The 26793-nt window shown below is 37.2% G+C and overlaps 1 protein-coding gene across 3 annotated transcripts in view; it reads left to right on the plus strand.

The window, feature by feature from the left end:
• Usp24 (ubiquitin specific peptidase 24) overlaps window positions 1–26793 on the plus strand; it is a 142231-nt gene that overhangs the window by 34747 nt on the left and 80691 nt on the right. For all 3 annotated transcript variants that reach the window (XM_008832980.3, XM_029563467.1, XM_029563466.1), the window contains exons 4-18: window positions 3824–3967; window positions 4448–4570; window positions 9101–9136; window positions 9502–9567; window positions 12111–12176; window positions 13964–14038; window positions 14577–14735; window positions 15760–15874; window positions 16077–16180; window positions 18267–18374; window positions 18535–18630; window positions 18722–18883; window positions 19080–19127; window positions 25333–25440; window positions 26490–26639. In XM_008832980.3, coding sequence (XP_008831202.1) covers window positions 3824–3967; window positions 4448–4570; window positions 9101–9136; window positions 9502–9567; window positions 12111–12176; window positions 13964–14038; window positions 14577–14735; window positions 15760–15874; window positions 16077–16180; window positions 18267–18374; window positions 18535–18630; window positions 18722–18883; window positions 19080–19127; window positions 25333–25440; window positions 26490–26639 — 1560 coding nt within the window. The remainder of the gene's footprint in view (window positions 1–3823; window positions 3968–4447; window positions 4571–9100; window positions 9137–9501; window positions 9568–12110; window positions 12177–13963; window positions 14039–14576; window positions 14736–15759; window positions 15875–16076; window positions 16181–18266; window positions 18375–18534; window positions 18631–18721; window positions 18884–19079; window positions 19128–25332; window positions 25441–26489; window positions 26640–26793) is intronic.

Genomic DNA, 26793 nt, shown 5'->3' on the forward strand with positions numbered 1-26793 from the left:
TTTGAAACTTTAACATCTAAATGTTTATACTTTGGTTGACTATAACTTCTATTTTCTATTACATAATTGTTAGAGAATAGATTTGCTTAATTATACTAGGAAATTGTCTTAGTAAACTAAAGGTTTAGAAAGATTGTATTCATTCACCAAAATAGGAACCACTTTCTGCTGTTGTTTTACTGAGACAGAAACAGATGTTTTAAAACTACTGAGAATTTCTTCTTCCTATCAAAATGGCATATGGATGGCAGCAACTCTTGTCAAAACCAGAGTAATAGATTTACTCCCCATTCTGGTCATATCTCTTAGAGAGCAATTTCTCTTCACAGTGCAAATAGAAGATCACAGGATTCATATAAAAGCAATCCGACTCAGCCTAATTTCCCTTTTAGGACATGAGTCTAGATCCTCACAAGAGAGACTATGTCATAGTCACTGTTGTTTCCCCATTGGAAAACTAAGTGCCTAGCTCATAGAAAGGACTCAGTGATCCTAGTTGAGTGAATGAGTGTGTCTCCTGCTCTCTTACACTACCCCAGTTTGCATCCATTTTTGTCCCATGTGCAAATAAATCATTAGAACTACAGAATGGAAGTTTGTATTTTACCAACTATCCATTTGTAAATGATTGTTCCCATCTGCATTTTGGGATGATAGTCCTTGGTCCAAAACTTAAAAAATAACAAAATTAATTTCAGAAACAAAAGTGGCTTAATCTTAAAAGGGAGAAATGCTTTTAATTTGTCTTTGGGGCAGAGATTATGTAGAATCAAGGTATTTTAGATTAATTTACCTACCAATTTATAATTTTAAATTTCAAAAATTCTCTTAATAAATAATGGCTTTTAAAAAGTAGCAGATTTCTTATAGTATACAATAACATAGGTCATAGAATGAGCATAAGTTTATAGAGAAGGAAATGCAAATTTATTCAGTACTAGAAACCTACTTATTACTTTAAGAAAACATTATTTCTGGGTATGGTGGTGCATGCCTTTAATACCAGCACTCCAGAGGCAGAGGCAGGCGGATCTCTGTGAAATCAAGGCCAGCCTATCCTACATAGCAAGATAGCAAGATTGAGGCTAGCTGGGGCTATAGATAGACCCTGCCTCAAGAAAGGGAGGGAGGGAGGGAGGGAGGGAGGGAGGGAAGAAAAAGAAAAGGAAAACCTTTAGGGGTCCAGGGTTGGTTCATTGGTTAAGAGCACTTGCTGCTCTTACAGAGTACCAGAGTTCAGTTCCCAACAACTGTGTCAAGCAGCTCACAAACACCTATAATCCAGCTCCAGGGAATCCAACATCCTCATGTGGCCTCTATGAGCACCCCACACACATGTGCTTTACACATACATTGATGCATACACATTCACATAAATAAAAAATAAGGAGTCAATAAGTCTTAGAAGAAAAGAACCTTTAGATTGAGGACCTCCAGATCCAGAAAGTTCTATGGCAAATTGAGTATTTGGTATATAATACTCTAACTCTGAACAGAGCTGCTTCTGAGAACTGTTTTATATTATGCCTTCAGCTGATAGTAACACAATAAGTGGTCAAATGGCTGGATGATTTTTTTTCTCTAAGACCATGAGCACAAAGATACCCTGAATTGTGTGATTCAATTTTAGGAAAGCCAAAATGTTAAATTCTCTCATGGTTTAGAGCTGCTAAGATTTTCCTACCTAAAAGTTAGACATGCTTTCTTAAATTAGAAGAGTGACAGAGTTGTGTGTACCTATAGGCTTGGCCTCCAGAAAACTTAGTAGGATTTCATGTAGCTGTGTTACTTGCCTCATGCAGTGCTCACCTTTCTCCCCTCTTCCCCAGGCTTTTCTTGCTAGTTGCCTTCTAGGTATAAGGCAGCAAGTAACAAGTGATTGTGTGAATAAAGTATAGGAAAGAAACTTGTTATTTCTGTGTTCTTCACTTTTTACCTTTCAGCCAGCCAAGATTCTTTACTGATTTATTTAGCCAGAGGAAATAATCCAAGTTTGGCCATGGTTGTATTTAAAGCTACTTCACATCTTCCCCCCAAGGTGCTGCCTGTCTACCCTTCTCTCTTCTACAAGGTAGACAGAACTTCATTTTCAAAGTAAAAAGTGAACTAATGAGATGAGAACTGAGTGGTGTGTAATCCACATATATTTTAATTTTGAAATGACATAAAGCTGCTTAAATGTCATCTGCTTCATTTTATTTTAAGACTCAATTTTTAGTTATGTGATCAATGTACAGTAAAAAAAATTCTTGTAAAAAATTAGAACATCACCAGTTTATATAAATTTAGCCTTACAATTTTTTGCTCATTTGGAATTGAGATTGTTCTCTGCAACTTCTGAAGTTTAGGCTTATTCAAACTGCTCCTTTTTAAAAATTAAAAAAAAAAATTATGTGTAGGCATGTATTGCCTGCATGTAGGTAAGTGCACCTGTGTTGTGCAATGCCCACGGAGGACAGAAGAAGCTGTCAGATCCCCTGGAACTGAAGTTACAGACAGTTGTTAGCTACCATGTGGGTGCTAGGATTTGAACCCAGCTCTTCTGCAAGAACAGTCAGTATTCTTAACCGCTGAGCCATTGCTCCAGCCCCTCAAACTGCTCTTTTTAAGTTCTCAATGAGGCCAAAATGAGATTTTTGTCATACAGTATTTTCCCTCTGATGAGAATCTGGCAGAAACATGAAACCAGCCTGAACTTGGTGGTGTGCACCTGTAATCCCAGCATTTGGGAATCTCAGGCAGGAGGATTGGGAGTTTAAGGCCAGCCTGAGCTATATATCCAGTTCCAGGCCAGCCTGAACTGACACTCTTATCTCAAAAACAAACAACAACAAAAAAGAAAAAGAAACCATTCAACTAAACAAATAGAAAAAGAAAACCCATGAAACCACCCTAGAGATTTAAGTGTAATCTTTTGATTTCTCATTCCCTGATCTGGTAGTTAGTCCTGACCTAGACTTCCTAAGTACTAGAAAACTAAAGGGTAGGAGAGTCCAGTTTCTCATGATTTTAATGAATCTAAGAAGCTCTCTGATATATGATATTTCATTCTTTTATATTTGATATTATACCTAAGAGAAATAGTTGCACAGATTATAGTATCTTATTACTTTGAATTACTTTAGATTTGGCTATTTATTTAAAAGGTAAATATTACTTTTATACATATTGAAAAGGAAAGTAAAGGCAAAATAAATTAGTTAATGTATATCTAATATTTGTTCACATTGAGAGTCCTTGTCTAGTCAACAGTTGGGAAGATTCAGTCCTGTTTCTGAAATGTAAAAAAATGTGTAAGAATCTATGAAAAAAATGCTGTCGATTTCTTAAATTCCAGAAATACTGATGAATGTTGACAACTTACCAAGATATACTAATAATTCCTTACGATCTATGAAATGCTTTTATGTTTGCCCTATCTTTTGGGCCTTGTAAGGTGTGAGTGGAATGAACAGGTATCATCCCTCATTAGAGCCTCTGAAAATCTGATAACTTTGTTGACAGCCACAACAGTTAGAAAACAAGAGTTCCCATAGTTGATCTCAAGTGGTACTTGCTCTGTGTCCCTTGGCCTCCTGTAGTAATAATGAAAAATAGAAGAGCAAATAAAAAACTGCTTTTATACAAACTTTTTAAATATAAAATTAAAGTTCAAAACAATACTTGATTGACTTTAAAATGAAGAAAAAGATGGATTAGTTATTGGTCTTAAAGTCATCTGCATTCAGAAAGGCATTTTGATCATAATTTCTTGATTGAGATTTATTTGATAAACTGTACTTTTTTTTTTTCCAAGTTAGACTCTAGACTCTTCTTTTTGTAGCTCCTGACATCAAGTGCTGTTCACAAGTGGGGTACTGAAATTCATGAAGGAATCTATAACATGTTGATGCTGCTAATTGAACTGGTTGCAGAGAGAATAAAACAAGATCCAATTCCCATTGGACTCCTGGGAGTGCTGACAATGGTACAGTATCCCAGAAAGCAATCCCTACTCTCTTTGTGTTTTGATTTAATTGAAAATATTTGCTTTTCTTCAACTCAAAGAATCATTCAGTAGCTTTCCTTATGCCTCCCTGATCACATCTTAAATACTTTTACATCGAGCATTACTTGGCTTCTGCATTTTCTATAGCACCTGCCTTTCTCCCCAATTGCAGGTCTACACTGCTTCTGCCACCCGGCTCCACCTGTGGCAGCCTTTGCCCCTTTGGGGTACTGGCATTGCTTTGCCTGAAGTCAGATGTCTCACCCCACAATCACCTCATCTCCCTCAGCATAAACACCATCAGGGGAGGGGGCATCACACTAGTCCTTTGCTCCTGTACCAGCCAGGGCCTGAGCTCTGTTGGTATTCTTCAACAACTCCATTCATGAAAGAATCCAAGGCTATATTTTTATGTTCTTTTCTAATGCTAATGTATTTTTCTGTTCTCTCTGAATGTAGGCTTTCAATCCTGATAATGAATACCACTTTAAAAACAGAATGAAAGTATCTCAGAGGAATTGGGCAGATGTGTTTGGAGAAGGAAATATGTTTGCTATTTCACCTGTATCTACTTTCCAAAAGGTAAACATATTTGTTTCATCTTTTTGTCGTGAAATGTGTTGAGAAAAGATTTTCTGTGCTGGCAGAGCAGAGGGTCTCTCCATGGATAAGCCTTCCATCTTCTCTTTCCCACTGCAGACATTTTTATGTCATAGGATAAATAATAATCTGGGTTGGAAATAGTTTGCTTTCTAGATGTTCTCAAGACACAGTGTTTTTAATGTCCTTAGCTGCTTGCTGTTTTCCTTTGTCCTTGTTACAGAGTGAGGGGGCCAGCCTGCCTCAAGACAGGTAGTTTTGGAGGAGACCAGGGAGGAGGGCCTCCTCACTCCAAGTCCACTTTCAAGAAACTTAAACAACACATAACAGTTTACAAATGTAATGTATATTGCAGTAATATAGTGGAGGAAATAAAGCAAATAACACAGTATAATAAACAATAGATACAATTACATACGATCTGTGGAATACAGAGAAAAGACTGGTTATTGTAGTGTGATGCTTCAAACAATACCCAGAAAGAAGAGAAGCACTGAGTGGCAAGGACAGTGAATGCACACTTTGAAATTTAATCTCACACTAACGCTTTGAGTTTGATATGATTTTTGCCCCCTTTTTATACATGAGAAATTAAAACCAAGCTAAAGTACTTCCCCAAACCCAAATACTGAGGTAGAAGGATTCATGCAGCCATGAATTTGAACTTTTACAGAATAGCTTCCCCCAATACTAAAATATTTTCTTCATGTTCCTTGTGTGACATGGCAAATATGTATAAAAACACTGCACATGTTTTACTGTAGTAAGTACTTAGCAGGCATTCATTCTTCTTCTTTTAATTTCTACAACTGAGACCAGAAAGATTTAGTCTTTGTCCGCTCATTATTACAAGGAATTTTCTCTCCCACGGAAGCCCTAGAGCCCTTTTCTCTTGCCTTCTCAAGCATGTTGCTCCTTAGAGTTCCTGTGCCTTCTTCAGTGTCCTCAGTCTTTTCCTCACTAGTGGATTGTTCCAGCTGTATTACCAAGCATGCTCTGGTATTGTCCGTCTCTGAAAATTCTGCCCTTAATATCACATCCTCTGTAGAGTCAGCATGGTTTCCCTTCACATCCAAACCTCATGAAAGATTCCAGAGTTTCCCTCTCTTTCTCTCAGTGGCTACCCCTAAACTTTTAACTTTCTAACTGAACAAAGCCTAAATTTCAAAATCTTTATTCTCCTCAGAGCAGTACATAAAGACCTTAGCTTATTTCCTGCGATAACCCCCTGTAAGTGTTGTCTCTGTATCTTTAGTATATATAGTTCTTTCCTATCTTTTTTCTTTTAACCTCATAAAGAAGATAGTTTATCCTATAAAATGTGCTTTAAATTTCCGTTGGTGATTGACTTTATTTTTAATGGCCTGAACTTTTGTTGCACATTTCTTATGTTTTCTTTGGCTTTTAAATTCAGAAGTGATAGCTATTTTGTCATAATATGAAATATATCATCACAATATCTTCTGGTTTTGATTGAGCCTGTTGAGAAGCTGGCTGCTAGTCTGATTCCTGAAGAGAAGTGCATCTTCCTTCTCTGCCTGTATTTTCAGATCTCTTCTTCCTACTTGATGCTTATCTTTTTGACTGTCATGTCACTGACCAAGGTACTCTTTTTGTTTCTTTTGTTGCAGATGCGCTGGACCTCTAAATCTAACGGTTTATATCGTTGGGGTGGGGAGGGTTGTTCCTGTGAGTTTATACACATGAGTATGCAGATCTCTGTGTGAGATGTCAGTTATCTTCCTTGATTACTCTCTGCTTTGGTTTTTGAAATAGCAAGCATTTTACCAGCTGAGTCCTCTGATGCCCTCTGGTGGTTTAACCTTGCATCAGCTCTGGCCCTTTTTCAGTCATTACCTTTTTACAAATTGCTTTTCTCTGTTAGTCTTCTTCTGGAACTTTGATTAGAGATATGTCATACTGCACATTCTGTCTTCCATGTCCCTTAACTACCTTCATATTTTCCATATTTTTTTCTCCTTGTGCGGCATTTGTAACACTTTTTCCCCCCAGATCAGTAGACCGGTTTCCTTTTTTTCCTATTTGTATTTCATTTTCTATTTAACCTGCTCATTTAAGTCGTTAACTTCAGTATATTTGAGTATGTTTTATGTTTGAGACAAGACTCAGTGTAGTTCACACTGGCCTTGTATTCATGATCAGCCTTCCTCCACTTCCCAATTGTTGGGATTTTAGGAATTACAGGCATGCAGTACTTTACCCATCTTTTTATTTGTATATCAGTTCTCTTTAGTTCTCTTGACACTGATCATTTAACCTTAGTTTTTTTTTTAATTCACTTTAAGTTTATGTGTATGAATGGTTGTCTGCAAAATGTATGTATGTGCACTACATGTGTGCTTGGTACTCTCAGAGTCCAGGAGAGAGATCCCTTGGAACTGGAGTTGTAGACAGTTTGAGCTGCCATGTGGGTGCTGGGAGCTGAACCCAGTCTTCTACAAAAGCATCAAGTGCTTTAACTGCAGAAACATTTCTTGAGCCCCCAGTCTTAGGTCCTTCACTCATATATTTGATGTGTGGTTATTGGTTGCTCAGTTTATATTCTGTCTTGTATCTGTAGATCTGTTTTCTACTACTTGTTACTGTATGTATGTATATGTGTGTTTAGAAGTTATATTTATTCTTGTTTTTCTGTATACTTACATGTCTTAGAATTTAAGGGGGGAGTGTTTGATGCCTGAATTGAAAGTTCTTGTCCTCCAAAAGGGATTACTTTTATTTCTTCTAGGTGCCTAAAAGCACTGCAGACTGTGATCATTTTAGAATAAATGTTGGTTTCCATTAAAATGCACACAGGCTCCCAGAATTGGGTACAGTAAGGTTTTTCAGACCGTAAAGTCAGTGAAATTGAGCAGCCAAGCTAGATAAATACAGCTTTGTGATTACTCACTCTTAGAGAACTTTGGGTCCCATTTCTGCTCATCTCTGTCCAGTAGCAAAGGCAGATAGGCAGGTTTCCTTGTTTTCTCCTCTGCAGGTAAAGGCTTGAGTTGCCCTTACATTAGATGTTTTTTTTTCTTTTTTTTCTTTTTGTAAGTTCCACCTTTATGTGAGAGTCTGTTCTGAGTTTCCTTGCCCTCACCTTGGTTCTATGTCCTGTTTCTCATGAAGATGGGAGTTTGGAGTATCAGGGTTCCACGTGTACCTTTACAGTGAACATTGCCTCCAGAGTTTGCTTACCTCACAGGATTTCTGCCTCCTTCTTAATTTCTGAGCTCTTTGTTGCCATCTTACCTATGTGGGAAAAGGCGGTACGCACACGGTGTATATATGTGTGTGCATGCATGTGGAGAGCAGAGGACAATTCCCTGTATCTTAGTCTCTCTCCCCTGTAGCCCTAGCCTACCAGTTTCTGTACAGTCTCACCCTTCCTTCTATGTGCAGTTTCATGTGTGTCATTCTCCATACCTCAGCATGTCCAAACTGGGAAAGATTTCTCTCAGTTTTCAAACACAGTAGACTCTGCGTTCTCCAAACAACATTGGCTACTTTAGTCTCTCTGAATGGACTATCCTTTAAATGGCTAAATGTCTGGCATCTTTCTGGTTCCAACTTAAAAACTGCCTCATACATTCTTCCATGACCGCCACTCTGAGTAGAGATGATTCCTTCTATTGTTGTTTGAAGAACCCTTTGCTTTTACTTTTATAACCATGTAATATGAATTACTTGTGTCTGTGGTAATTTGCTTGGTTTTGTTAACTCTCCTAAAATATGAGCTCTATGAAAGCAGGTATGATATCTCTTCTGCCCAAACCTAAGGCCTGTAAGTGCTGGGAAAGAGAAAGGAGGAGAAAAGAACATGAAGAAAATGCATGCCTAAGGGCATTAATGGTAAAGCTGTGACTAAAACACCAACCCCTTAATTCCTCATTGTCACTTTTTCTTTTTATAAAGACAAGGTCTCCTGTAGCCCCAGCTAGCCTGGGACTCACTGTGTAGACCAGGCTGGCCTCGATCTCACAGATACCTGCTTGCCTCTGCCTCCCGAGTATTGGAATTAAAGGCATGTGCCACCACGCCCAGCATACTTTTTGTGTAATCATTTTTAATTTTGAAATAAAACTTTGAGCCATGTATAGTGGTGTACTTTTCTGATTCCCTGATTCCCAGCACTTGGGAAGTAGAGGCAGAAGATCAGGGATTCAAGGCTACCCTCAGCTGCCTAACAAATTCAAAGCCAACTTGGGCCTCTATTACTCTGTTTTGGAAAGCCAAAATAAGATACAACTTACTTGGAGAACTTAACCAATCCCTGGTGCCCCAAAACACATGAATGCTCCACCTTGTGGCAATCCCACAAAAATCTAGACTTATATGCTTCAAAAATTGTATACAATAATATCAAAGAATTAAGAAACATTTGGGAAGAACTTTCAAATCAAATGTAACACTGCTTTTCTTCTGACTTTCCATTCAGGTTATAAAAAATGCAAGGGTTCTTCAGGGAAGTTTTTACACTTATTAATTTTGGCTTTTTTTTCCTCACAGGAGCCTCATGGATGGGTTGTGGACTTGGTAAATAAGGTAGACACTTTTATTAATACAGTTTTGCGATATCATTCCCATTTTCTAGTGCGATTTTTCCAGAGCTGAGTTTTTTAAACAAATGACAGCTATGGAGAGTAATCCCAATATTTTCTTCAGGAGATAATGTTATATAGTTCCTTCTCTATATGTATATGCAATGTGTACAACCGAACCTCAGATTTGGGCTTAGCACATCTGCAGTATACCACAGTATACCACAAAGGCACAATTGCATTCCTGGTAATTCTTTCAAGATCAATTTTATAGAATACAGTGGTAAAGTAAAATGTTAGCCTTAGTTTCTTACTTAGATTATTAGGGTGTAGCATTTCAAAATTAATTCACACCTGCTTTCTTTCCAGTTTGGAGAATTAGGTGGATTTGCAGCAATCCAAGCCAAACTCCATTCAGAAGATATAGAACTTGGGGTGAGTTAAACCACTCACTGTGCTCAGTGTACAGGTTCACTGTACTTGAGTTGGTAAACAACCAGGAGACACTATCTGAATACATGGAGTTAAATCTGAAAGTTAATCAGGTTTGAGAGACAATTTGGGCAGTACAGTGTTTGTTGTGCAAGCATTTAAGTGCCTGAGTTTGATTCCCAGTCCCCACATAAAAAGTCAAACGTGGTAACTCATGCTTATAATCCCAGCTCTGGGGAGACAGAGATAATATGTATGATGATACTATGCTGCTTACTATAATTGGATCAATGCAGAAAATGATGTGGTAAAATAGTATTCCTATGTATTACAAACTGGGCTCACAGCAGTTTGTTCTGTGGAATTGACTCGTCAATTCCCCTGGTCTCTCTTTGGCTGAAGGCAGAACATTGATCAGGAAAAGCAAATGGTTGTGTGGTAATAGCACCCTTTCTTGCCACCACTGGCTAGGAAGCCTCCTTTCCACATCTTGAAGTTACTTAGACTGGATTGCTTGGATTGTCCTTTGATCCCTATACTAAGTGTGTTGGAAATGGCTTCTTGACTTGGGAACATAACTGATTTTAAAAAAGAAAGAAATATCCTTCAGAGACAGTTTTGTCTAGCTTATTTGTTTCTCAAGAACTGGTTGTTAAGTCATTGGGTAGCACCAAAAATTAGTGCAATTTCTGGTTCATAGACTATACATACATCTTAAATGAGAATTGACTGCTAAATCTTTCTAAAAAGCTATACATCAGGGCTGGAGAACTGGCTCAGCAGTTAAGAGCACTGGCTGTTCTTGCAGAAGACCTGGGTTCAAATCCCAGTGCCCACATGGTGGCTAACAACTGACATAGCTCCAGATCCAGGGGATCCAATGCCTTCTTCTGTCCTCCACAGGCACTGCATGACGTGTGCACTTACATACATGCAGGCAATACATTCATATACATAAGTAATAATAAAAAAAATAAATTTTTTTAAAAAGCTATACAACCAGTCTGTACTCAATAAGTAGTACTAAATAATTTTCAGTCTGTGATTTCCCAATATAATGGACAAATGGTACTTTGTTTTCAGTACTCTGATATTCTGTGAACTTGAGCATTTCACCATGTAATTACTAGCAGTTTGTATTTTGCCTATAAATTGACTATTTAGGTCTTGGGTAGTGTCAATAATTTTTAGAAATCCTTTGTATATTAAGCCAATTTTGTGTGAGTACATGTGCATATGTTTATGGGCACATGTGTGGCACATGTGTGGAGATCAGAGGACAACATGTTGCAGTCAGTTTTCTCCTACCATGTAGGGCCTGGAGATTGAACTCAGTTGTCAGAGTTGCTAGTATTTACCCACTGAACCATCTTGCCTACCTCATATACCTATTTTTTTCTAACGTGTGTAGGGAATATTCTTCTGCCTCAAGGTTATTGTTTTTTCTTTTTATGCTTTTGTAACTTTTTAAACTTAGCTCTTGATATATCCAGTTTATTTTTTTATATTGTATAAGATGGGGACCTAATTTTTTCTTTCAAATGACCAATTGATATTAGATCCTCTGTTGAATAATTCCTATTTTATTTATTTTTGAAAATATTTTGCTTATTATTTTTATTTTCTGTGTATGAGTGTATTGCCTGCATGTGTGTAAGTGCACCCATGTCATACAATGCCCAAGAAGGTCAGAAGAAGGTGTCAGATTCCCTGGACCTGGAGTTATGACAGTTGTTAGCCACCACATGGTGCTGGGAACTAAACCCAGGTCCTCTGCAAGAGCACCCAGTGCTCTTAACTGCTGAGCCATCTCTCCAGCCTGGATAATTCCTCTTTTTGTTACCATTTGTTTTTACTGGTTTTGTCATATATCAGAACCCCATATGTATGTGATTTGTTTTGGGCCTCTCTTGTAGGCATTTATTCAGTGCTAATGCTTCCTGTTTTGATTATTGGCAGTGCCACTGCTGCCCATGGTTTTCTAAAGTCTTCCAACTTGCTTTCATATTTTACTCCTCTACAAATAGCTAGCATGTCAGAAAAAACCACTGAGACCATGTTTGGAACAGCGTTTAAATGTATAGGTCAGTGCACAGAGAATTGACATTTTTATAATATTGATATTTCTTATTCAGGAACACATTGTCTCCTTCGTTTATTTGGAGCTCTTGTGAATTTTTTAGTAACATTTTCTAATTTTCTTCAAATAAGTCTTAGTTGGGGGTGCGGGGTTAGAGGCATATTTCACCTACTCTCTAAATTTCTCCTTTTCAAAAGAAAATATTTTAATATTATACATTATAAACTTTAGAATCATTCATTCCTCCAGAGAAGTTTTGTTGACATTCTAATTTAAATTTCTATAATAATTTAAATGGATTGATGCCTCCCTATTACTTCCTGTTCTAGAGTTTAGTTTATATAAGCATTCTTTCGTGACTTGATCAAATCACCATTTAAATTTTTCTCAGATATATGAAAAGGGATTTGCTTAATTTTGAAAGGGAAACCTCCTTCACATCTTTCTGTTTACTGTCTTTTCCCAGGCGGTGTCCGCCCTGGTGCAGCCCTTAGGCGTGTGTGCAGAGTACCTGAATTCCTCCGTGGTACAGGTATGATTAAGCTGGTTTACATTATCACTCCAGATGAGCCAAGACATGCAAACAGTATTAATTTTCTTGTTATCATGTTGCTCAGAATGGTGCGTAATATAGAAAAACTTGTTTTTCAAAGGCACTGTCCTTTTAGTAAAAATACTGTCAGAAAATAATAAAATTCTAACAGTTCAAAGTGTAGGGAGACCTCTACCATTTGAGACTTTTTAATGATTCATTTTTATCAAATATACTTTCTCTTTGCTGTTGTTTTTTTCTTTACTTTTTTATAAAGAGGAAGCATGGGTCCCTGTCTTCTTCACAGGATTGTTTCATTGCGATTGTGGGTTACATTAGATTGGTGTTGGCAGTCAGCTAGGCTTGCTTACTAACCTAGTCACTCCTGAATAACAGTTTTGCAGCACATCATGTCAGACTTGCTTCCTTTGCAGAATTGTAATTCAACAAGTCATAATAGTCAAAACTATGAGTGTTCAGTTTTCCTGGACTCTATGTGTGTGTGTGTGTGTGTGTGTGTGTGTGCGCGCGCGTGCGTACTACTATACCAGAGGTCAATGTAGGGTATCTTCCTCTGTGACCCTCTACTCTTTTATTTCAATACAGGGTCTCTCTCTGAACCTGGAGCTCACTGACTAGTCCAGGCCAGTACGCTCCAGCATCCTCCTGTTCCCACCTCCTGGTCCCTGGGATTGCAGGCACACACCTGCTGGTCTTTTCATATTGTTTTATTTTTAACATGAATGCTGGAGATCTGAACTGAGGTCTATATAATGGCACAGCAAACCTTTTCCCCATTGAGGCAACTTTCTAGCCCCTGAATGTTTTCTAATGCTAAAGGCCTATGGTACTTTCTTACTCCTTTACATTTCATTTAATAAGCTTTGTTAAACAAAATGTCACATCAGAATATCTCCATTTTTAATTTTCTTTATAAATAAGCCTTTGAAACCTGTAACTTACATAGATTGCAGAAAATTGCATTAAGCTTAACGCCCTTTGGAAGCCATGTTTCTATATGTACTGTTAATAGCTTACTGCTTTTGCTGATCATGGTGGGGCACACCTTTAATTCCAGCACTCAGGAGGCAGAGGCAGGTGGATCTCTGTGAGTTCAAGGACAACCTGGTCTACATAAAGAGTTCCAGGCCACCTGGGTCTGGTCTGCTGTCATTCATAAATAAATAATAAATAAATGAATAAAAATAAATAAATAAATAAATTTTACCTCTTTTCATGTAATGATTTAGAGTTGGATGTATGATTGTGTTACAATTCTGGGGCAGTATGTCATGAATCTCATTCATAGCAAAAATAGTTTATGTGATAGCATATTTTGCATAGTCTATGCTTATATCCACTTTTTAAAAGTCAAGTGCAAAATATTTACTTTATCTAAAAAAAATGCTTTATTACAAAGTTAGCATACCAAGCCATGTGCGGTTGGGCATCACCATGGAGTGGGGCTGAGGAAGAGAGGAAGAGGAGGAGGGCAGAGACAAGTTGATCTCTTGTGAGTTCCAGGCCAGCCAGGACTACATAGTAAGACCCTGTCTAAGAAAGAGAAGAAAAAAACGTAGCCATACTCTTACAAGATATAATGAGAGGGACTGTTTTATAAACCTGAGGCAAAGAATCAGTTTAAAGAGCACTTGGGTAGCTAAATAATTATTAGTGGCACTGATGCTAGAATTCACATTTTCATTTGTGAGTGATGGATGAAGAAGTAGCTTCCCTATGCTCTGGCTCATACTCAGTTCTTATTAACTGGTGTTTTCTGTCAACAGCCCATGCTAGACCCTGTCATCCTAACTACAATCCAGGATGTACGGAGTGTAGAGGAGAAAGACCTCAAAGACAAGGTAATTATTGTTTATAGCCGGATAGGTCTAGAACCATTAGTCAATGAAAGCAGAGCTAGCACTTGGCAGGGTTCCCACACCATTGCTCTCTAAATTCTGATCTCATGTCATTCAGATCAGATTAACATTAAATTTCCTAACATACCCCCCCAAAATGGTATTTTTTAAAACAACTGTGGTTAATGTTACGTCCGTCAATATAATGAATATAGTATTCTCAGTAAGTGATACCGTTCAGGATTTTTCTAACATAATTTTAATGATATTGTAATCAGCATGGATTAAAATAATGTATTTTTTTAAGTGTATCTGAAATTGTTTAGAGCAGTGTTAACACTTACCATGGTTTTTTGGCCTTGAATTTCTTCTAGAGCAATTCCTTTTTCTTTGCTTAAGTTTTGTTTAGAAACAAATGTAGCTAATTGGCCATGTAAAACATGATCTATCTCCTGGCTGTTACCCTATATTATGTGTGTCGTGAGAACTGGCATAAAAATGTTTTTACAGTTTTTGTTTTTCTCTTTTTATTAAATGAAAGAGATTGGTTAGCATCCCTGAGCTCTTGTCTGCCATTAAGTTACTTTGCATGCGCTTCCAACCGGATCTGGTGACAGTTGTGGATGATCTTCGCCTTGATATCCTGTTGCGAATGCTAAAATCACCACATTTTAGTGCTAAAATGAATTCCCTCAAAGAAGTAAGTTTGCATTTGTTTCTAGAAGACTTGACATAAACATCTTACTTTCTGCCAAATATAATTAATATAAAAATGTTGGGAGAAAGAATAATTTCTCCTAATCATACAAAATAGAGATAACAGCAATGCATATGTTTATAGTTGTCAGTAAAATAATCTTATTCATACTACTTTCAAAATTTATTCTCTGAAATGTTTAGTGTTTTGTGAAATTTCCCACAGTATAATCCTTAGAGATTTGCTAAGGGACAATTCTTTTTTATTTCAGCTATGACTTTTATCTTCCAACAGATGTTAGGATAAAAACAAAATGATTTTAGCAGTATTAATGTAAACAAAATTAAAAAATAATTTTCTGTAGCTTCCTAAAGCTCATATTAGAATCACAGAGTATGGTTGGGCTTGATGAATGACTAATGGAACCAATATAGTTCAGTTATAATTCCAGTCATGTCTCCTTTAGTTTTCCTTAGTTTTAAAATTCTTGGCTCCAGGTGAAATAAACTGGACCATTTTAGGCCAAAAGAAGAATTTATTGAAAGGAGACTGAGCTGTTTGACATATGTGAAGGACTGAGAAGCCAGACCCTGAATAGGCAAAGACATGTGTGAACAAGTACAGTTTGACTTGGCTCTTACCAGTACTCGTCCACATCATGCTTCTGTACTCCGGAACATCTTCATGTTGTGGAGATGATGGCCATGGATAGCTCCCAGGCTTCATAACCTGAAGTTCTCATCTTCAGAGAAAGAATGACTCTTTCTAGTCCCTGATTGCAGTTTGAGCTAATGCACATCATTCATAGCCAGTGGGCCACAGAGTAAGAGCTGTAAGAATGAGTCCATGTTCTTTTTAAAGAGACAGTGCAATTAGTAGTCTGTTAACTCCTCAAAGCTAACTTGGCTTTGATATACTTTGGCTAATTATCAGACTATACTGTGAGTTAATAGAAATTACTGCATGTTATATATGAAGATTTTGATTCTATGAATCATATTCAGTCACAGTCATGCTGTCATTTTAGGTCACCAAACTAATAGAAGATAGCACCTTATCCAAATCTGTGAAGAATGCTATAGATACAGACAGATTACTAGATTGGCTAGTTGAAAACTCAGTTCTGTCGATTGCACTAGAAGGTAAGTTGTTTTCAAAAAATTTTAAATTACTTGTAATTTAAACATGTAAATTATTTTTATTTTAAAAAGATTCACGACTGTTCATTTTTATTAGCCCTTAAATAGTCTTAGGAAGTTATTTGGCTTTGAAGAAATAGAATTAGAATTGTAGAGAGTCAGTATCCACTGCATCTGGCTTCTTTTCTAATGTTTCTTCTTTTAGGCAACATAGATCAAGCACAATACTGTGATCGCATAAAGGGAATTATTGAACTCCTGGGCAGTAAATTATCTTTAGATGAGCTCACTAAAATTTGGAAGATACAAGTAAGTTGATCAGAATTCTTTCTACATTTTTCTAATATGCTTGGATTACAGGAAAGGGAGGAGGGCTGTGAAGAGTCTGGGAAATGGGACCTCATTTTGCTTTAATCAGAGGAGCTATACCCACTCTGTTTTACAGTTTGGGGTTTTTATTAGAATTGTATATATATAATGTATTCCATACTCATAAAATGTTTCAAACTACTGGTCTGGTCTTCTCATTGCTTCAATCAAAAAATTTGAAAGCATTCCTGAAAGCTCCATGTGTTGGTGGCAGAGCTAAGAATAGGCGTATGTCTTTTGTTTACCAGCCTAGTGTTCTTTTCTGTGTATTGTTTGTCAGTTTTCATTAATGGTTTTTCCTACTTAACTTAATAAATGAGGAGGGTAGGATTACTGAGTTCAGATTTCATCTTACCAAGACTGATCAGGTATGGCAGAATCTTCCATGCCCTCCCTTTCTTGTTCCCTTCACTTTGGTCATTGTCCGCACTACCGGTTTTCTGTATTTCTGTCCATCCTTTTTTACCCCCAGCCTTAAACTTGCACTCATCTGCTCAGCTTCCAGAGAGCTGGGATTACGGATGTGTACCACCTTGTCCAATGGGTATTCCCTCTAAAATTTTCTGTTATTGATTCTTTTCTATTTGGCCTTAAATGTCTGAAGTTGTTTTTCAGGCCCTTAGTCATTCACCCTTTTCTAACCACAAAAGATTTTGTCAATCAGAGTCATCCACTCTGTGGTTTTGATTACATTTGTGTGCTGCTGACTATGATTCAGACTCTTCTTGGAGCCCCAGTGAAGCATGACTAAATATATAACAACTTCACCTTCACTTAGGTATCTTATCGACACCTCACACGCACTAAGTCCAAACTTAGTTCTCCCTCTTTTTGGTATTATCCTTTACCTAATTGCTGAGCCAGAGAAGAAACCTGGTGCTCCACTTAATCTCTGTATATCATTAAAATCTACTCAGAAAACAAACTGTGCTAGGTATTTCAGATACAGATAATTGACTATTTACAAAGGTGTTGTTGAGGTAGAAGAAGCTGGAGAAGCAAAAAGAAAGCAGGGGCATCAAGTCCAAGGAGAGGACACTGCAGTGGGAGGGCTGCAGGGATTCTCTGAGCTGGAAGTACTCCTTCCTTCCTCCTGCCTTTTCATCTCCCAGCACTGCCCCTCACTGGCAGAATATTGTAGGAAGATAGCTGAAAGAGGACTGTGAGAAATGCAGTTAACAGGGTCCCTTCTCAGCATTGCAGAGTAGCCTACAGAAAGTCAGGGGCAGGATTAAAGAAAAACAGTCCAGTATCCCTAAATTTTACTTCCCATGTCTTGGCCTTGGGTCCAATATTCTTATATAATTTTGTCAGAATACATTTTGAATCCACATGAAGTTAAAGATTAGAGTCTATGATGCATATGTGTATACGTGTGAGTGTGTTTATACTACACTGAGTGAATAGCCCTATATGCATAGTAGATATGGAGAAAATTAAAGAACTGAATCTACAAACATCCCTGACCTTTGATCTTAATAGGATGAGTAGCGAGACATGACTATGCCATGATTGAGGCTATAAAGTGAATGTCAGTCATCCACAGTACAGTCAGTAGTTCTGATGTAGAGACTTAATGCTCATGGGTAAATAAATCTCATAAGCAAGATTGAAAACGAGGCAGATAATACTCATCTAAAGCGCTGAACACCATCTATGAAGTACCAAAAGTGTATTTGTCTTAAAATTTTATCAGTTTTAAGTTCTTATCTTGTTGAAAATCATTTCAGTTGGATTTTTCGTTGGCATTATCTTATTCTCCTTCTAAAGTAAATGTCAGACTGAGAACTTGATTCTTAATGCCTTTTTAGATTGTCCTTTAAAAGATTTGTTGCCACTAGGAATTTAAATAAGATCAGCTGATAACCAGTAATAATAGTTGCTTCCTGTAGTTGCCAGTGTTATCTTGCAAGTGAATGCTGATTAGCTACAGTCTATTTGTCTTTGTTATGTTGTTGCTGCTGCTTGTATAAATAGCCAGGGAGAAGACTTTAATTTTTTCTCAATGTCTCATTTTTTTTTCTAGTCAGGACAGTCATCCACGGTAATTGAGAACATTCACACTATTATTGCTGCAGCAGCTGTGAAATTTAATTCAGATCAGCTTAATCATTTGTTTGTTCTCATTCAGAAGGTATGTGGTTAGTCAAACTCACTTTAGAATTTTACTTAAGTGTTTTAAACTTAAATGTACTCTTACTTTATTAACCTTTTAAACTCAAGTTTAAAGTTTTTGCTAATTTCATCAGCTTGACGGTGACACCTTCCCTATGTCTTATCTATTCCATGTGCAGAGCTGGGAGACCGAGAGTGACAGAGTAAGACAGAAGCTATTGAGTCTGATTGGACGAATAGGCCGGGAAGCTCGATTTGAGACCACATCTGGAAAGGCAGGAAAATCAAATGGATTTTTCTAGCTACAAATGCTTAAAGCAGTCTTATGTGCTTATCGGCTGGCTCATCATAATGGTGTTATTGTAGGTGTTAGACGTACTCTGGGAACTGGCTCATCTTCCAACCTTGCCCAGTAGCCTTATTCAGCAAGCCTTGGAGGAGCACCTGACAATTCTTAGTGATGCCTATGCAGTGAAGGAAGCAGTCAAGAGGAGCTACATCATTAAGTGCATAGAAGACATTAAAAGGGTTGGTTTTGTCTTTAGTCTACTTTTGTTAGAGCAACAGTATTATCTGAGTAATTAGAACCAAGTAATTCTCTTCCCTTTTAATGTAAACTAAACAGAATGTCCTATCTGGAAGCTCTTACCTAGAGTCCAAATTTGGAAGCTATAGACTTTGCTTTTACCAAGTCACTTATATTTCTCTTAAAATGAATTTTCAGCCTGGAGAATGGTCAGGTTTGGAAAAAAACAAGAAAGATGGATTCAAGGTAAGTATTTGCAGATGGAACCAACTAAGAGGTATACTAATTTCATAATTACCTTTAATAAATTACATCACACTTAAAATTAGTGTTTATTAGAGTAACATTATTATACAGATGTGTTCTTCATGAGCTGTGCTCTATTTAAAAGTTGGTAGCTATTTACTCCTAAAGGGGAAAATTTTAGGGTCCCATTGAAAGAGTAATTTTTATAATTTTATGAAATCATACAACTTTCAGCTTCATTTTCTTCTCTTAAGTTAGATCTAAAGTATACACGATTTTAAAAGTTCTTTGAATTCTAAATAAATTTCATCCCCATTTTTCTCCCATAAGGGAGAAATGAAGGAACATTTGTGGACAAAAGAGAGACGAAGGGAAGACGGTGCACGTAGTGAGGGAATATAGGGGTTTTAGTACTTCATTCGGCCGTGTCCCTTAAGTAATGGCCTAGACACAGTTACTGAATTAGTGCTTGGTGCTGGTGCTCACTTTAGAAGGTAGGGCTAGATGACAGCTGCAAGGGAGACGATGCGGTAGGAGCCCTGCTCTTCAGGACCCTGGCCTCCTGGTGGCAGTGAATTTGTGAAATGGCTTTGGAAATGTTGGTTGCAGGTGCAGCAGTTAGTGATCGCAGCACTCCTGTTGCTTCATCTCTAAAACTCAAGTCTCCCCTGAGAGAGGATTGATCATCGTGGCCAGTTTACCTGCACCTACTTTTGTTTTAATAGCAGCCTAATCTGAGAACTGTAGGCAGCCTCCCAGGTAGCCCCAAACTCAAAGCCTAATAATAAATAGGACAGATTTTGTTTTTACAATTTCGTTATTTTTAATATAGGAAAAGTTTTTGATAAAATAGTGACTTAATATTTCATTAGTCAATCATTTTTCTTGATTTTCACTGGTACTTCTTTAAAGGAGCTGGAACACTGCTAATTTTCATTGGTATATGCAGAGACTCATAGACCTTCTTAACAAACTTTGGTGATTTTCTGAGCTTTTATTTGACCATAAAGTTTAGCTGGTATTTTATATTTCTGGCATTTTATATTTCTGAAACTGAAGTTTGATAAATTGCATCTTCTGCATAAGATCTAGCTTTAGAGATTTAGAAGCATTCACACACTGGAGCTAGTATTGTTGGGGTTAAAAGGAATGATTCAATTCAGCAACCTTGCTTTCTTTCTACTCAGATGAAATTAAATTTTTTCCAATTCCCTCAGCAAATGACTCAGATAGATTAGCAACCTCTCTTCTTAGTAATTGAAGGGTTTTCATTAAGTTATTGAAGAATTTTAGATCCTTCAGTCATAACAGTAAAAGAAAAAGGGTCTCTAGAAAAATGGGCTTTTCTTCTCAGCAACAGGCATTTCTTTGTAGATACTCAGGTCAAAGCTGAAGGGATGTTCCCTTCCCACCATGGAAATGGCTTTTAAAACCAGAAACTCCTTTGAACCTTTGTTCTTCCCTTGTCACAGCTAAGCATTACCTAGCTCTCCTAGTTAGTTGCATCATTCCATCTTCATTGCTTCTCTTTGCAGTGACTTCATTCATGTCTGTTGTTTTATAACAAAACAAAAGTAAAATAAAAGGAAAATATCTGAAATCATTTTGAGAGATTTAAAAGGAATGTTCTTCCTTTTTATTTCCCCACTGCTCCCAGTAGAGAAATCCTAGTGCACTATTGTTCTCTTCCAGATAACAATATCTTACATTTTATATCACTTGGCAATTGACTTAATGCTTCACAGACACTCTCTTGAAGTACACATTGCTGAAGGGGGGCAGTGGGAAGATCAAAGCCCCCTGGCAGGGGAGTGAAGTATTTACTGCCACTAAAGGTGTTTTTCTATGCTATGCCCTTTCCTGCCAGGCAGCAAGGTGGGCTGACTGGGGATTATGTCTCCCTGCCAGGCTACACAGAAACTAAGCAAAGGGTAAGACAAGATCACCCACCTTTTACTCCCCTCCCATCCTCAGCTACCTCTACTCCCCCAACTGATTCCCCTTCCTGCTGCTTTTGACATTCTTAAAGTTCCCAAGTTCCACTGTTGTGTTCAGAAATTCTGGCCTTTATTTCTTAACTTTATTTCTGTAGATTCTGCCAAGGTCCCTCAGCTCCCTTGGTCCTCTTCTTTCCTTTGCTTCTTTTATTACCCTTCACTGTCCATCCCAGCCCTTTCCCTCTTATTTCACTTCTTATTTCCTTCGATTAAAAAATTTTAATTTTCTCATCCAAAAAATAATTACTAAACAAAAAAAATCATTTTTACCCAAGTAGTAATGTTTGTATATTCCTTAAGTTGTTATCTTTAGATCCCTTAAAAGCACCTGGCAGGCTTCTGGTAAATAGTAACTCTCTTCCTCTTCCTCCCCTGTACCTGTGAGGACATATGAAGCCTCACTTATCTAGCTTGAATATCCCTTATCTGAAATGCTTGGAACCAGAGGTATTTCCAATTTTAGAACTTTTCTGATTTTAGAACATTTATGTAGACTTTTTAAATTGATCATCCCTAATCCAAAATTTGAAGTAGGAAAATTTTTTAGCATAATACCAGCACTCAAAGAAAGTTTTCAATTTCAGAAATCAGATTTTTGGATTAGGAACACTTAACCTGTATATTGTTGAGTTGCTTCTGTTTGCCAAAGCATGTAATAGGAAAAGTTAGCAAGATAGTCTCAATATAGATAGTCTCAAGGGCTGTGTTAGTGAAGGAGAAAATGCTTTTTAAAAACTTTCTCCTATACAAAATTTTTTACTTTGATTCTAGCTAAAAATCTAAGTCTGAAAAAACAAGACAGTTGAGGAAGTAGGGGGATGTTCAGCTTTGAGGAGAACTCAAAGAATATGAACGCTTTCTTTAGGTACTTAGAGGATTGTTAGAAGTTTGAGTCAATTTATGTCTCCCAAGGTTAACATGGAGTTATGTTTAGATGTAGTAGGTTGATGACTTTTCTTGTGAGAACAGTCCGAAAACAGAAAGTGCTTCAGTAGTAAGTATATGAAGAGACCAGTAGATCATCTAGTAGAGTGAAGCAAGAGAATGTAAACCTATGTCTGCAGGCTGTGCTGGTTGACCTTTAAAGCCTACTCTAATGTTACTCTAATTTGGACAGCCCACTAACTTCTTTAAATTATGAATTCAGTTTACCACCATCTTTAGTAGTTGGAGAATACTTTAAATTTTTCTTGTAACTTAACCACATAATGTCATAGATACGGTGGAATAAGTAACATCTGTCCTGATTCCAAACTTCAGAAATGCTGTATCAGCAGTTGTTCTGAAATTATAATTTTATAGTATTTTTCTTTTAATCTTATTGTACAGAGTTACCTTCAACCTTCAAGTATAATTTTCCATGTTAAATAAAAGTATTCTAGCCATAATTGATCTAATGATATTTTGTAATGTACTTGCTTATTGCTAAAGGGTTGATGCTTATAGATCCCTTCCCCCAACCCCCAATCTTTTTGAGGCAGGGTCTCCTTGTAGCCTCAGCTGGAACTCAGTATGTAGACCAGGCAGACTGGCTTTGATCTCGTAGAACCACCTGCCTCTGCTTCCCAAGTGCTGGGATTAAAGGCCTGTGCCACAACACCTGGCTAGATCTTATTTTTCCATAATTCTTTGAGAAGGTGTCAATTTGGATATAAGCTTCAGTTTTGATCATTGTCATTTTACAGGCTCATTTTAGCAGAAATACTATGGCTAATCTCAGAAGTAGCTGAACCTTTTTTTTTTTTTTTTTTTTTGAGAGAGGCAGAGTTTCCCTGTAGCCCTAGCTGGCCTGGAACTCGCTTTGTAGACCAGGCTGGCCTTGAACTCACAGAGGTCCACCTGCCTCTGCCTCCCGAGTGCTGGGATTAAAGGTGTGCGCCACCACGCCCACCGCTGAACTTTAATATATACCTTATTTCTGTGATTCTAAGATATCAGAGATTCCAGCCTATATTGTAGATTTAGCAAGTTGTAGAGATGAAAACCAGAAAATTTGGGGGCTGGATTGAAGTTCAGTTAGTAGAATGCTTGCTTAACATGTATGAGGCATACCCTGGGTTGCATCCCCAACACCCTTCAAGCCAGGAGTAGTGGCACATACTTGTGATCCCAGCACTCGTGAAGTGGAGGCAGGAGGACCAGAAATTCAAGATCATCCTTGGCTACATAGTGAGTTTGAGCCCAGCCATTGCTACATGAGACCGTGCCCCATAAAAAAGAAAGAACTTCATTTTACTTTTAGCAACCATTTCTTAGACTCAGTCAGAGGTTAAATGTTAAGGGTTTTTTTTTTTAACCAGTTATGTGTAACTTCACCATAGCACACTGATTATCATTATCCTTTATTTAGCACTGGGGGTACTAGAATTGAACCTAGACCTTACACATCTAGGCAAATGCACTGACACTGTGCTATATCCCCAGCCCTTGAGGCATACTGAAGTATGTAGAATTCTGTTTCTTCACCCTTTTTCATAAAACTCAAAACTGCTTTTTTCTTTGAGTGATGAACAGTATAAATTCAATAGCTTCTTTTGAATTAAGGTGCAGTTTAATGTTTTTGATAACATTTAAAAAACAAACTAGTGATCCAAATTTAAGTCTAAAGGCCACCCGTGTTTGATACTACCAATACCACGTAATAGCTCAACTCAAATGACAAGTAGATGAACAAATGCCTTTTCTATATAGGTAAGTTTGCACATATAAAGATATGGACAGTTATCAAAGCTTACACTTGGTACTCAGGGGCTGGTAGGTGTCTTTTGACCTAATTGCAAGAAGTGTCAATTTGAGAAATGTTAAAATTTATAAAAATCTGTCTTAGAATCCAGGAAATACAGTATTTGTTCATTCATTTGACTAATCTCTTTGACGCAAGGAAAATAATGTTGTTTGGCAGTGGCCTACTCACATTTACCTATCAATAGTAATGTGCTTTTCTGCAAAAGACGTGAAACTACTTTTCTTCCCACAGGAGTCTTCATTTTGCAGAAAGATTCAATAAAATAAGAATGCTTTAAAACAAACAAAAATTCGGCCCTTTAAATAAATACTAAGGCTTTAATTGACTTTTTGGCTAATAATGATCAGTTGATTAAAAGCATTTAATTTGATACTCGTAATTTTATTATAAAATTTTATAATTTCAAAGATGCTATTTATTTATTGTTTATTTTTATTTATTTTAAGTTTCTACAATTTTATTAGAATTTTAAAGAAAAAGAAATCCTCAGGGCAGATGAACTGGTAATCTTGGCAGCTGCCTGGAGGAGGTGAATGGTAGGAAGAAAGAAAGAAAGCCATGAGGCCATGCAGGTTTGGAGCCTGCCTCGGGGGCCAGACACATGGCTGACTGGCAGCCACATGGCTGAGAGAAGGAAGCTTTAGAGAAAGTAAAGAAATACAAGATGCTATTTATTTTTAAAAAGCCAATTCTGTTAAAGAGAATTGCATGCACATCAGATTTCTTTGATCCGTACTACAGAGGTCTGAATTGTCATGTACCAGTTTCAGACATATGTGAAAGTATTTTGAAAAATATAGCCTGCCTGAATAAAATAGCTATAATAATTAATAAAAATAGTAATGGGGTTTGGGAGAGGAAGGGAAGTACTAGGAGTTAAACCCAGGGCCTCACACATGCTAAGCACATTCTCTACCTCTGAGCTGTACCCCAACCCCTTATTAATAAAAAGAGAATTACTTCTTATGAAATTATCTTAAATAGGAACTATAAAGAGATAATTTAATATTGAAATTACTGTCAGTATCTTGATCAGATCATTGATATCTTAATCATATAACTAAGGCTATATTCTTAGTCCATTTTACTTGCTAGCTGGTTCAGTATTAAGCTTTGCCATCAGTTTGTTGAGATAAAATGTCTTTAGCACCTGTGCTACTTAATCTGTCCTCTGAAGTTGCTAATTTCTTGTTGTCTGTTTTTTGCTGATGTCCCCTTATACATTTACTGTCACTTCACATCCACTCCTGTTTGCAGTTCTTTGCCTTAGGAAATTGCATGCAGAATAAGTTGAAGACCAAGTTATGAATGCATGGAGATAAGCTATAAATAAGTAGTATGAAGAGGAAAATAATAAATATGTAACAATGAAATCTAATTGACTTGGAGATTTTTTTATAGCTAATAAAATGACTGCCATTTACTTCTAAATTTAATTAATGTAACTTCTTTTTAATTCTAGTCTTCCCAGCTTAATAATCCCCAGTTTGTATGGGTGGTTCCAGCTTTGCGTCAGCTCCATGAAATCACCCGCTCATTCATAAAACAAACCTATCAAAAACAAGACAAGGTAGGAGCATCCTTATTTTGATTAATAGTTACTTGTATAACCTTTTATAATTGAAAAGCATGGCTAAGGTCATTGAGCTTTTAATCACTATCTTAACAGGTTTATGGTTAATAATGTCATTGAAGCCCATCATTTGGTACACTTGAATTTAAATACCGCTCTGCTTTCATGTCTGTGGAGGTTTTTCTTTCGATACATCCCTAGTTCCTTTCTTGTATGTTGCTTTGTTGAGAATAAGTCAGCTTTTAAAAATTAGAATCTTATCTCCAAAACTTGAAGAGAGTCAAAACTGTTGTCTAAGGAGCTAGAGCTTCCTCAACGTAATAGATTTGGACAGTAAGGCCTAGAAAAGTATATAAAAAGTAAAATAAGTCTTTTCTTTTCAAAGATTGTTTTTATCTTTTTTTTAAAGATATCTCTTTTAGATGCAAAATATTAGCAGCTTTTTAGTCCCCTAGTGTCTTTATCTGATTTCTCTTTGCTGCTTAATACTCTGACCAAAAACAACTTGAAGAAGGAAGGGCTTATTGCATCTTGCTCTTCCAAGTGACAGTCCATCACTGAGGGAAGCCAAGACAGGAACTTAAGCAAAGCAGAAACCTGGAGGCAAGAACTGTAACACAAACGGTGGAGGAACACTGCTTATTGGCTTGCTCCCCTGGCTTGTGCTCAGCCTGCTTTCTTATACAACCCAGGATCACTTACCTAGGGGGTGACCACCTGCAGTGGACTTAACCCTCCCATGTCATTTAACAACCAAGAAAATGCCTCACAAACATGCTTACAGGCCAATCTGATAAGGGTGATTCCCCAATTGAGGTTCCTTCTGCCACCACCACCCCCGTATGCAAAGTTGACAGCTATAACTCTCCAGCTCACCTAGTAAATATGCATACCAAATTGATTTTATTAACCATTAAAGTAGGACATATGAATGAGAAAATGCTAATGTTTGCTTTTTGACCTAGGACTACTTTCTAAAATAAAAACTGTATTAAACCAGCAAAACAACTGCAAATTCTCATCCCACTTTCTTTTTTTCTGTTAAGAGCATTATTCAAGACCTGAAGAAAAATTTTGAAATAGTCAAGTTGGTAACGGGAAGTTTAATAGCTTGTCATCGTCTTGCAGCAACTGTGGCTGGGCCTGGAGGCTTAACTGGTTTGACACTAGTAGATGGCCGATACACTTACCGGGAGGTATCAGGCACTGTTGTTTTTGTTTTGTGATTTTCAGCTTTCATTTGACCCTTTTCTATTTGAACTATAAAATAAGTATTTATTGGATGTAACTAGAAAAAGGTACTGTAAACTGTCTTTTTAATGAGGGAGCAATTTTGAATCTTAGCCATAA

Source organism: Nannospalax galili, unplaced genomic scaffold (genome assembly GCF_000622305.1).
Source record: "Nannospalax galili isolate Female #2095 unplaced genomic scaffold, S.galili_v1.0 scaffold356, whole genome shotgun sequence".
NCBI classification, from domain to species: Eukaryota; Metazoa; Chordata; class Mammalia; order Rodentia; family Spalacidae; genus Nannospalax; species Nannospalax galili.